General features: G+C 42.8%; 1 protein-coding gene across 5 annotated transcripts in view; it reads right to left on the bottom strand.

The window, feature by feature from the left end:
- Positions 1-12,941, bottom strand: part of TEC (tec protein tyrosine kinase) — a 144,429-nt gene that overhangs the window by 66,783 nt on the left and 64,705 nt on the right. For all 5 annotated transcript variants that reach the window (XR_010601885.1, XR_010601886.1, XM_065598078.1 and 2 more), the window contains one exon: positions 6,683-6,865. Coding sequence is in view for 3 of the 5 variants with exons in the window: in XM_065598078.1 (XP_065454150.1) it covers positions 6,683-6,865 (183 nt within the window). In the remaining 2 variants the exon portion in view is untranslated. The remainder of the gene's footprint in view (positions 1-6,682; positions 6,866-12,941) is intronic.

Raw genomic sequence — 12,941 nt, 5'->3', positions numbered from 1 at the left:
CTGTTTCAGGAGCATTTGTTGTGATTATTTCCTGTATCACTCAGCTGTGCCTCCCACCTCCATACAGCCTCAAATCACCTGCAAGTGCCCTCACCCCATACTCACCTCAAATCACCTGGTAGTGCCCCCAACCCCTGTACTCACCCCCAAATCACCTAGCAATGTCCCCCACCGCTATACTCTACCTCAATCACCAGGCAGTGCCCCTATACATCATATGGCAGCACGCCCATTGAGTAGCTCCCTCACCTGTCAATCACACATCCATACAGAGAGAGTAAGGGATGAAGGGGAGTCTTCATTCCACCCCCTCTTCCAAGTGCTCCCACTCACCAGCTGCAGGTGCACAGGGTTCACTGATTTACTTGTGCCTTCTCTCATCCAGAGCAGCAGTGTCTGACAGCACGGTGGGTCATTCACGGCTCTTCTATGAGAATAGGGCTCTGAAGCAACCCTGGAGTCCATTCAGAGCACCAGCAGACTGCCTGTCCTTCATGCTCAGGTGAGCCAGTAGACAGTTCATTTGCAACTCAGGGCTGCTCTTTGGAGGAGCAGCTGGCCACCCCCTCCGCACTACCTAACTGGCGTCCTTGGCTGTGAACATGCTCAGGTTTTTAAAAGGGGGGAGGGGTGTCATAACTATAAAGGGAAGGGTAACAGCCCTCCTGTGTACAATACTATAAAATCCCTCCTGGCCAGAGACTCCAAAATCCTTTTACCTGTAAAGGGTTAAGAAGCTCAGGTAACCTGGCTGACACCTGACCCAAAGGACCAATAAGGGGACAAGATACTTTCAAATCTTGGGGGGGGGGAAGGCTTTTGTTTGTGCTCTTTGTTTGGGGGGTTGTTCGCTCTTGGGACTAAGAGGGACCAGACATCAATCCATGCTCTCCAAATCTTCTGAACAAATCTCTCATATTTCAAACTTGTAAGTAACAGCCAGGCAAGGCGTGTTAGGTTTATCTTGGTTTTCTCAACTTGTAAATGTTCCTTTTGCTAGAGTGTTTACCTCTGTTTGCTGTAGCTTTGAACTTAAGGCTAGAGGGGGTTCCTCTGGGCTCTTTGAATCGGATTACCTTGTAAAGTTATTTTCCATTCTGATTTTACAGAGATGATTTTTACCTTTCTTTCTTTAATTAAAAGCCTTCTTTTTAAGAACCTGATTGATTTTTCCTTGTTTTAAGATCCAAGGGGTTTTGGATCGGTGTTCACCAGTGAATTGGTGGAGGAGTCTCTCAAGGCTACCCAAGGAAGGGAGTTAGCACTTGGTAGTGGTGGCAGCAAAACCAGATCTAAGCTGGTAGTTAAGCTTAGAACTTTACATGCAGGTCCCCATATCTGCACTCTAAAGTTCAGAGTGGCAAGGGGCAATGACTGTTTCACCACCACCATCTCCAGCGTCTATGTGATGAGCAGATCTGTGGAAAGTTTTCCATCTTTACAGATTAGATCAATCATCTTCCACTCTGATTGGCCACTTTTGCAATGTGAAAATTGACTGTAAGGATTCTTCCCAACACTGACACATTGTTCAACCCACAACAGCTTAGTTAGGTTTGGGGGATTTTAATCAGTCACTGATTGACTTGTGCGTCGTCTTGTTAGCACAATCCTGTAAGGCAGTCATGCGATCTTTCCAACACCCACACAATAATTTCACAGTATCTGAGCAATACAGCCAAAAATGGAAGTCATTTTAACCATAACAGAACCTCCTTCCTTTCTAACTAGTTCTTAAATTTCTCAGCACAACATATTGAGCTAAATTTATCCTTGGTATGTATCTCCATTGTTGAGATTTGTTTGTGTCCTCCTTTTACCCTGATTACCTTTTATAAAGCTCTTTGTTCTCCTTGTTTTCTCTAAAAGCAGGATACTTTGAAGAAATTAAACCTTTAAAGATCCTATCTGTTTACCAGGAACACTAAAATTCCCTGGGTACTATTCCTAAGTCTAGGGCTTTGCCCCAGTGTACTTAGCCAAAATTTTCCCTCCCCAAAGTTTCGTTCAGTATACTGTATGTGGTTTCCCTTTTTAAAAAACTGGCTGCTGAAGCTAATCTGCAAAAAATTCCCTCTTTCCTGGTGATGCAGATTTGCTTTACTGATAAAGCACTCGTGATATGATTAGTGTGTGAGTTAAGTTGGGGAGGGCTCTCTGGGAGCAGGAGCAGCTTTAGTAAAACAGTGCTTCGAATATGCTCCTCAGTGACCATCTCAATATTTTATTTATGGCAGGTCTGTAGACCACCCCCAACACACACACTTTAAGCACTGCATATCATCTCTGTTTCAACAGTATTTCACAGTGCATGCTTCTTCATTACTACTTTTACATTGTTACAGGACAGCAGAATCCAGATTCTGCCTTTCGTTGTTATTAATATATATAATATTCCCCTTGTTACCAGACATACTCCGTATCTAATTTTGTTTCTTTACCTACAGTCATGAACCACCCACCATTTCTCTTGTGCATATTAACTAATTGAGTCTATTTTAATGGATTGGCCCAGTTATTAAACTAAACTCAAGTCCTGGGCTCCTCATTCATTTTTTACTCAGTTATTCCTCAGGTAAACACCCACTGAGTCAGGATTTGAGGCCTCAGCTTCATTGGCTACATGGGCAGTTGTACGTGTGCATCCAGCAGCAGAAGATGGCCCAGAGTTCTTAAATATGTCACATTTGATTGAGACTGGTACCACTGCAACTGAGCGGATAAGCAGATATCATGGTATCCTCTTGATAATTTCCCAGTCTTACTCATCAATCTTAACTGTAAACATCAGCCCTAACCTACAGTTTAGCTAGGGTTACCATACGTCTGGATTTTCCCAGATATGTCCGGCTTTTTGGGCCTTAAATCCCCATCCAGGAGGAAATCCCAAAAAGCAGGGCATGTCTGGGAAAATAGGGAGGGAGGGGCCGGTGGTGCTCGGCCGGGGCCGGGCCGGCGGCGCAGGGGTGCTCGGCCCTTGGGGCCGGGGCCCGAGCCGAGCCGAGCGGGAGATGCCGGGGCTGGGGCCAGAGCCTCTTTGCCTGGGCTGGCCGGCCGCCAGGAGGGCGGGACTGGGCCACGCTGCGCCCTGCCCCAGCCCCAGCCCACCTGCTGCCTCCCTGTTTCAGGCTTCCCGCGAACATTTGATTCGCGGGAAGCAGGGGAGGGGGAGGAGCAGGAGGCGGAGTGTTCAGGGGAGGGGGCAGAGTTGAGGCGGGGAAGGGGCAGAGTTGGGGCGGGGAAGGGGCCCCGTGGAGTGTCCTCCTTTTTTTAAATTAAAATATGGTAACCCTAGTTTAGCTCTATGCCATATCCATATCTATCCTTTATTAACAATGCCTAAAAATTCAACCACCGCACTTCAGCCACATAACTGATTGAGCAGAAACCCTTCAACTATTCTACTATAATACAGTAAAGATATAAGAATCAGAGGCACTGGAACTACTTTAGTATTGAATCATCAGTTTTGTCTACCTGATCTAGTTCATAGATATACCATCAACTAACTTACTGCAGATAAAGATCTACAACCTCCGCCAGAAATCTAAAAAATAGACTCTCTTCCACTTCACTTATTCAGTGACACAAAGGACCACTAACATCAGTGTTTCAGAGAGGCCTTCATGTGTCAATCATTTTTATTTAACATACAGCAGAATTGTTAAAATGAAGTTACTGAAAAATATGTATCCTGTCTCTCCAAATTTAGTACCCAGAGAGAGAGAGAGAGAGAGAGAGAGAGAGAGAATGTAACATTGCTTCAGATAATACACTGAGTCAAATCAATGAAAACCTAATTAGCACCCAAAAGAATTTCAGTCAAAAAAAAAAAAAAAAAAAAAGATTCCTCAGGGTGGCAGTGAAAAGGTGTTAATTAATTTCACCTTTATTTTGAGCCAGAAGTTAATTGAGACAAGACATGCACGGTTAGGTAACCGTTCCAAGAAGATTTGAAACCAAAGCCATGTGCACAGAAAATGAAGAGATTAATCCACATCCCAAGACAAATACACCTGTGAACTCCATAGTCAATACAGTAATACAAGTATTGATCTGGGCCTTGATCCTCCACTATGTCTAAGCTCTGCTCTCTAGTGGAGAGGGGTAACTGCAGGGATCTGCTTGCAGCTCTCTGACCTTTGGCTGCATGCCCCAGTGGAAGTTAGAGCAGCAAGGGCCCTACTCTAAATTCTGCAACTGGTGTAAACTTTCTAATACGCTATTATCCAGAGGAGGATCAGGCACAGTGGCACTCTGCTCCACCACATCCTGTTGTGCCCCTCCTTCCCCTTACACTCTGGATGGGGCAGCTAACACAGGAGGCAAGACAGCCACCTCGACCAACTTTCTGCAGGTGGAAGCACAGAAGGAATTCTCCACTGGCTATCTCCAGTCATTTAAGACTAGTTTCTGCTGCTTAAACTGCACAAAGTGGTCTTAGTGGAGCAGAGAATCCAGATGTTCATTTTGAGGATATTCTTGTCCATATCAGGTGTAGGCTGTCTGATAAAAATGATCCTAGAGCTCACTTGAGGGTGAGGGTCAGAGGATTTGTCTACACTACAAAAATTACTTATTGCTGACCATAGCCGAATTAATGCAGACAATGGTTCAGCTACCAGAGTAGCAAAGCACAAGCTGGTGTTCTCCTTCATTTCAGTAACCATGATTAAATGAGTAGACCAATGTAAAGGAGAGCAAATTTGGCTCATCTTGTGTTCTTCACATCAAATGCTGTTTCTCCTGTGATACAGCAGGGCCAGGGAGCACTGGGAGAGGGGAGATATATAAGCCCTAGGCTAATTAAGGCGTGATTCCCTGTAGACTAGGAAAGGTTACTACAGGTTAATTGGAGCACCTGTAGTCAATTAAGGCCCTGTCAGGAACCTTATAAAATCCCCTACTTCGGGGGCAGGGAAAGAAGAAGAGAGGACTGGAGCTGTGTTGCTGAGACTTGGCAGACCAGAGACCTAGAGGAAGGGAAACCCTGCCCCAGCTAGGCAGAAAGACTCCCTTCCCCAGTGTCAAGGACTGAGGATAATTCTACCCAAGGGGTAAGAAACCTGCAGGGGTTGAGAGGTACTATGGCTCAGAGTGAGGGACAAACCAGACTGCTTCCCTCCTACCATCTTCCTGGGTCCCAGGGCCAGCTTTAGGCACTGCGGGGCCCGATTCAAAAGATCTGCTGCTGAAGACAGTGGTGGGACTTCAGCGGCAGCTCAATTGGCTGCCGGTGCCTTTGGCGGCACAGGGTCCTTCTTCCGTAGCAGTGATTGAGCTGCCGCCGAAGTCCTGCTGCTGTCTTTGGCGGCAGCTCGATTGGCTGCCGGTGCCTTTGGCAGCACGTCAGTGAAGGGTCCTTAGGGACGGTGCAAGGCCCTCTTAGGGTGAATTGCCCTAAAGCTAGCCCTGCTAGGCCCCTAACAGGGCCCAGGGTGCCCCAAGAGCAGGGGCAAGGGGCAGTGTCCTAGCCCCCCCACCACCAAGAAAAGCATAGGACCCAACATTGGCCATTTTGTCACATTCCTTACATTTACATGAGCTAAATTCAAAGGGAAGTTAAGCCTTCAGTTAAGGGGAAAATGGTCTACATGGGGTTGTACAGTAGATAAGGCCACATGCAATTTTAATCCTGGCCTTTCTTAACTTTTTGCAAAATGCTTGCTTTTGCAATCTCAATGTTCTATTAATGTAGTCTTTTGTATATAACAATGCATAAAGCAAACAGTGTTGCTACTATGATGTAGCCTGACTGTATGCTCTGTCTTAGTATATGCAACTGGTTCTTGTCTCTTTGGGTGTCTCTCTGCTACAGAGTTAGCCTGGGTATGAGCAGTCATACTGCAAAGTCATACCCAAATTACTGTTTTCCTCACTAGTGCTGTGCTCAACAGTGTGTGTTGCTAAGGTTCTGGGGGCATAACCCAGGGTTCTTTGTGATGAACTCAAGTTCTTTCACGGTGAACTCTGAGAACCTGTCAGTCCTTCTGGGCAGAAAGTGGAAATTGTGGGAAGGCACTGGAGGAATATTTACTAGCTAAATCACTCAATGGCTTACTCAGTGAAAAGTGGACAGGTTACCAGCCTGAGCAAAGGCAGAAGCCAGGCTCTAACCCTTATCCTGAGCAGTGTCTGCTAGCCCAGATTGAAAGCACCACCTAACTCAGGTGAGAGGTTTTTGTGTGTGCATGTGGGGGAGGAGAGGTTGGGGGAGCACTTGCATAAGCGCCTATACTAACTCTACAAGGAAGACATGTGAGAGCCTGGGACTCAACAGGGGTTGTAGCACTGCATAGTGTCTGTAGGAAATGGGGTACCGTTAAACTACAGCAGGAAGTTTAAGCCTTTCTGACACTGTACTTGGGAGGCTGAGAATATCATCCTAGTTTAAATACTTCTCAAAGTGATATTAAAATCATTTTATGGATTAACAGTTGACAGACTTGATTAGATCCTTGTTTACATTTGTTTTTGAATGGAGTGATTATTTATGTCTCCATAAATCTGTGCTATCAGTCAGGGAAGTGATCAGTGATACACATTCAGTAGCACCCACAACCATCACACCTCCAGAACAGAAAATTTTCAATATACTACAGGAAGAAAACCACTAATACAAAAAAAGCAAGCATTTTTCTCAGAGAACAAAAGCAATGGAATATAAAACCTTATCTCCTACCTCTGCTCGACCTTCATAGTATGTCAACATTGATTCCGTAAGCACGAAAAGCCTTTCTTTGTAATTTAAGGGAGAAGTCCTTTTCTTCTGTTGTGATCTTTTAATCAGAATCTCCTCTAAGATAGGGTTCACATTCATTTCGGCCACTTGATATCTAGATTTCCAGCCATTGAATATCAAATCCTGTAAAGAGAGAGGGGGGGTTTGGGGGGGGGGGGGGGAAGAGAGCTTTACTATACTAGATTAGATTTTTGGGTGAAAAACAGGCCTATAGATAGCCAAGGACTGTTTGTATTGTTCCATTGAAAAGGGAAGGTGCTCTTAAGCAAAGCTACCTGAAAACTTTGGAAAATATAACTCAGATCCAACATCCTGGAAATTAACACAAGCTAACTATTTGAACATTCCTGTCTAACACTGCTCAACTGAGGGCTACATTGGCATGTTGCCAGGAGACTGAGGGCTGTACCTGACTGAGGAAAAAATTAAATTCATTGCTGCACCCCTCATCTTGTGTAAGGATACTCTATTTTGATCCATGTAGTATCACATGCTTAGATCTACAGTCTCCATGAGACAACTCCATATTCACTGAGCATAGGCATGAGTTTTACTTGAACAGTCTCTGATGTATAGTCCAAGTTTTTAATCAGCCAAAACTGGTGTAAGAGATCATATGCACAGGATTGGTGTGTGCTAGAGGCCTTACTGATATTTGTCATCTCTAAATAACTTGCCATAAACCTTGAGAAATATTTCAGATAAATAGCCATTTAAAACTGTTGCACAATAAGAAGTCTATATGAATAACTTCCTTCCTACTGTAAGGCTGATCATGACCGTTTCAGCTGTTGGAAAACTTTCATGCTCATAACTTTATTTTTATAACTCTCTCATGGTTCATATTACTTTTTTTAATAGATGTCGTGAGTTTAACACAAAACTATTGTTTAAAACCAAGTAAGAGGCGGGAATTCAAGATAGGGATACAAAGCAAAAGAAAAGGGGTACAATCTGTACCAATTTGTTCTGACATTTATTTTTAGATACACTGTCTACAAAAGGCCTCCATTTGTGCACATGTGATTTTTGCATATAACTTGTATGCATAAATGGTAATACAAAAACTGAATATGCATCATGTTTTGAAAATTCACCTCAAATTATATTGGACAAGATTTTCAGAAATGATTAGTGATTTGGGGTTTGTAGCAGGGTGGTTACCCGGCTCCTTCCGGGAAGGGCTTAAAGCAGCCCTGACAAAGGGCTGCAGCTCTAAAAGCTGGGCTGATTGGGGAAGTAGCCACACCTGTGGCTACTTCCCCAATCAGGCCACAGCTGGCCTGTATAAAAAGGCTGGGCGCCAGAGGCCAAAAAGTCTCTCTGCACTGAGAGAGAGAGAAGGAAGGGCCTGGCTGCAGGGAGCTAAGACAGAGTACCTGAGAGGAGCAGGGCTGGGGAAAGGCTGGGGAGCTCCAGCCTGGAAAGCCCCAGGCTGTGGCCTAGTATTAGGCCAAGAGGTATTGGGGGTTGCAGAGGGCAGCCCAGGGCTAGGCCACGGCAGCAGGTCCAAACACCTCTTGCCAGTGATGAGTGGTTTATACTGCAGTCTGCCCTAGGGAGTGGGGGCTAGTTGGTGACTGGCAGTGGCCTAGTACTGAGGCAAGGTGGGGATAGTGGGTGGGGGTTCACAAGGGAGGGGAGACCCAGATCTGTGGGGTACTGCCAGGGGGCAGCATCCCAATAATAGGGGCACTGGGTCCTGGGAGGGATACGGGGGCCAGAAGAGGACAGATGATCACTGGCCTGCAGAGGGTGTTCCAGATGCTGGATGAGCTGATTCCCCAAAGCAACCAATAGGGGGTGCTGCAGGGGTGAATCCACACCTTTACAGGGTACTTCAATTTTTGGGTGTCTAACCTTAAAGTGCCAAGTACCTGGTTCTTGTAATCAGGCCCCTTTAAAAAAAAATGCCTCGAATTGGGCACCTAACAATTAAGGCACTCAGAATTACTAGTCACCTTTGAAAATCCTGGTCGGTGAACTCAGTCTTTATGTAGATATCAGACCTGTTTGCTAGTCTTGCCACTGTAATTGATACCAGTCAGATGGAGTTGAGACATTGAGGCCCCAACTTTCAGAGATATTGAACACTCAAGTTGAGCACCCCAAAGCTAAAGCACCCAATATTAGTGGACATGTTTGAAAATTTGGGCCAAAGTGTCTTGTGAAGACTAAGATTGAAAATGAGCTCTCACATGAGGCACTAGTGACTGGAAATGTCAAAGTTTGGAAAAAACAAGCTCTAGGCAAATACCAAAAGTTCCCCAAATCAACAAGTGAGAATTTTTCCCTTCCACCTATTAAACTGGTGTCTTAACCTTTCTAAAGGTTCTAATTTATGCTCTTATTCCTCATGTGCCTGGAGGCAAAGGCCTTCCCATTAATAAGAAAGGGAATTCAGTGTCAAAGTCCATTAGCACATCATTGCACAATTGAATGTTTCAAAATTCATTCAGGAAATGTATGTTTGTCCTTCTAAATTCTTGGTAGACTATACAGATATAGCATGGATAAAATGACCACTCTCAATACTGTACTAAAAATATTCAAAAGCTACAAATCCTCAATTACATTATAATGAATTTTAAATAAAATTTGTGTGCTTTCTATGTCACTGCCCACTTCACCTTCTTTTGCTTTAGTCTCCATCTAGACCCAAATGTTAATACCTTTTTAAAAATTGTTTAATGTTACATTTACGGTGACAGCAAGTGAAATTATAACCATCACCTCTTCTACTAGTCTGGTCCTTCACTGAGTGTCCCTTGTTTGTGCTACCTGCTCTTACCCCCCCCCATACAGCTACCTGTTCACCTGCACAGAGATAGATTTGCTCACAGCAGCTATCCCATCCTCTCAAAGTACTGCATATTTGTGCATTGACTATAAAATTAGTCCAGGGTTTACATGTAAATTTAAAAGCTATGAAAAGTTAGAAATCATCTAGAAGATAAAAGTTGAAGTGATAATTGTATATTAAACATATAGCTGACTAAAGAGTGACAAGAACTTTCTCCCCCTCATGCATGCACAGGCATATATACACTTCATTTTGCTGATCATTTGATCAAATTGCTTTCCTGTGGTGATGAAAGATTGTTATAGCTAGTACTCTTATCTGCTCACATCACTTACTCAGGCACCAAATTTGGGGATCAGTTTGACACTTTTTTTTAAAAAAAAAGATCAGGCATAGAGTTGATAGGGGAAGGATAGGTAAGAAAATACAAATTCTTCAATGATTTAAAAAAAAAAAAAACAGTGACTGCAGTCCATCTTAAAATATTCCTGTCTAATTTCTTCCTCTCCTTCCCAATTTCAGTCTCTCACCTCCACTGTGTTGTCTGTTAAACCAATTGCTGTTCCAGATGGCAGCAGGTAAGTGATACCAATCAATATTTGCCTCAGTTTGTAATCCCATAATTCTAGTCTGATTTTAAATGCTTAAAATGTACAGAGGCAGGTAAGACTAAAGCAAAACTGGGATTTCAAAACTGGTGATTCTAGAAAAATCTCACTTCATTGCTAGCCATCACTAAATTAAGGTAGTCCTAAACCACACAATACTTTTGATGAAGACAAAGCATTTTTTAAAAATCAGTCACTGTCAACACTGTGGAAACACAATACCTGGTTGCTAGTGGTGGTTATTTACATAACACTGTTAAATGCACACCCCTATAATTAGGAACCAACTCCCCATTTCACATAATTCTAACATTACTATTTGAGGAGTTTAGCAGGATCTATTGCAGAAACTTTTGCTGATTACATAATACATTTTTCAGGCAGCAGGGGCTTTTTATCCACAACTTCGACTATTAAAAATGAGTCAACATAACTAAACCCGCACACATTGTTCTGAAACTTTCCTTTTCAGAATAATTCTAGTTCTTAGAGTCCAACACAATCTAACTTGCCTGTAAGGAACCAAAATATCAATATCTGTGCTTCATCACTACAGGTTTTGATTTGTCCTTCTGCAACTTCCTCCAAGCATTCTACTACTTAATAAATCATTATTTAGAAACTGAAACTGCCTTCCATTGACACATCACTCATCTTGTTCCAGCCAGTTGTGAGTTTCAGGTTGCCATCCTTCCAGATTTTCACAATACCTGTTGTCCAGGATCTGCCCCAGTTCTTGCAGGCCTATCTCACATGGTAGCAATTAGATTATAATTTGCAGAGTGGGTGAGTACCCACAGCTACTATGGGAGCTGCAGTGGTCAGCACTTCTGAAAAATCAAGCCATTAATACCTTCCAACTTTATTTTAGGTGTCAGAACTTTGTCAATATGCAATGAGTCAACTTTACATGAGGCAGACATGCAAGTGTACTGGCATAGCATCATAACATGCTTATTTGGTTCCTCATAACAAATACCACTAGGTAGTGTCATGTTAGGAGTCAGAAGTAGAGCTGGTCCTGGAACCCAGATCTCCTACTCCAGTTCCCAATCACTGAATTGTAGTCTCTCATTGAAACAATTATTCTCTGTAAGCTTGGTGATGAAACTTAAAACATTCATAGCAACTGAAGAAATGTTTTCCAGTTTTAATGTTACGCTTGATAGGGATAAGCATTTCAGAGTGGCTGTTCCTATAAATGGCAAGGGGATAAGGCATCCAAATCTGGCCTGCACCTTTTTACATCTAAATGTCCTACTGGATTTTCACTTCTTGATGAACCATACAGATGTTTGTGCATGATTAAGTCTGACAGAATGGTTTAGAAAAACAGTGGAAATAAGCCTTTCACCAGCAATCTCAAATGTTAGCAGAAATGTTTGCCACAAATCTAAATGTAATTGGCTAGAATAGCAAAATAAAACCCAACTCCAAACTCTATTTTCCAAGTTTAGTTCTCCACCTCCATCTTGGGTATGATAACACTTACCTGGCAATTAATGTTCTGTGGTGCAAAGCCATTATGCTTAACTGATGGGCTCCCATACAGAAACTTTTTAATATCTCCTCCTTCCATCCTGCACAACTGCTCTTCTCCAAGCTTTGCTTTGCCAGTCAGATAAATAAATTGCTTGAAAGTCCCATCAGTCTGGGACTGCTATTGGTTCAGTGCTGTTAACAGGCTAAATAGTAGGTTTAGTAATTTATGTAAACTTCCCTGCTTCAATTTAAAGAATTGATTTTGTAGAGCATTTGGCTGGGTACGGTTTCATAACATGTACATGCTATCAATTCTGATCCCAAATCTACAACCCTTACTCGCATTGAGTAGTAGTTACTCATATGAGTAGCCAGTGTGGGATTAATCCTGTGAGGGCCCAGTTCTACAATCTTACTCATGAGTGGTAGTTACTATGTTAGTTAAGAGATGAAAAGCAGTAAACCTTCTACCTCTGTGCTCACTTTGTGCTAGTATATTGGATGAAACCTTTAAACAATCTATTAAAGGTAAATTTCATATAAATTACGGAAGTCTGTCATATGATTTCAAAAGTGGAAACAGAGGGGAAAATGCATAAAAAGGAGACTTTAAGTGTATTAATGCTACCAGAAAGGAGAAGTCAAAACACATTGGTTTGCTTTTGATGAAAACTGAGACTCTGAAACTCCCACTCCTCTCTGGCATGTGCTAGTTTTATTTTAAACAGCAAAAATGTGACACACAAATTTTAAGACAGACTTCAAAACTGTACCCAAAGATGTGCAAAACCTCAATCTGTGAAAATGGGCCTGTGTAAATGCCTACAGTAGACATGGAATGCATTATATGCTAGGGCAAATAATTGCACAAGCAAAATTTAAAGCTAGGAGACTAAATAGTAGCATAGAGGCAAAGGGACATCTGGGTGAAAACTTTGCCTCTATCAGATTAGATCAGATGAGTGGGATTTCAAGGTGAAAGCCCCACTCTGTTCTTTGAGGGCAAAATACAAACCCACATTCCCAGGGGACTGGAGCATTAAGTTTTTCACAGCTACATGTTTGTTTATAAGCTTGTGGTGAGCTATATACAGACTTGAGGAGATAAAGACATGCCTTTGAACGCCATGTAAGTACACTGGACACAGCAGGCCTGGTTCTGTTCTCATTTAATTCAGTGTAAATCAGGAATAACACCATTCAAGACAATAGTCACAATCAAGTAAAAATAGCTCAAGATCAGATCCAGGCCCAAAGAGCTTTTTCAATTACCAGAGGGGATTAATGGCCAATAAAATTCTGAAAA

The sequence above is a fragment of the Chrysemys picta genome, chromosome 5 (assembly GCF_011386835.1).
Source record: "Chrysemys picta bellii isolate R12L10 chromosome 5, ASM1138683v2, whole genome shotgun sequence".
Taxonomy (NCBI): domain Eukaryota; kingdom Metazoa; phylum Chordata; order Testudines; family Emydidae; genus Chrysemys; species Chrysemys picta.
The sequence above is the reverse complement of the archived record's forward strand: the minus strand, read 5'-3'. Positions and strand labels throughout refer to the sequence as shown.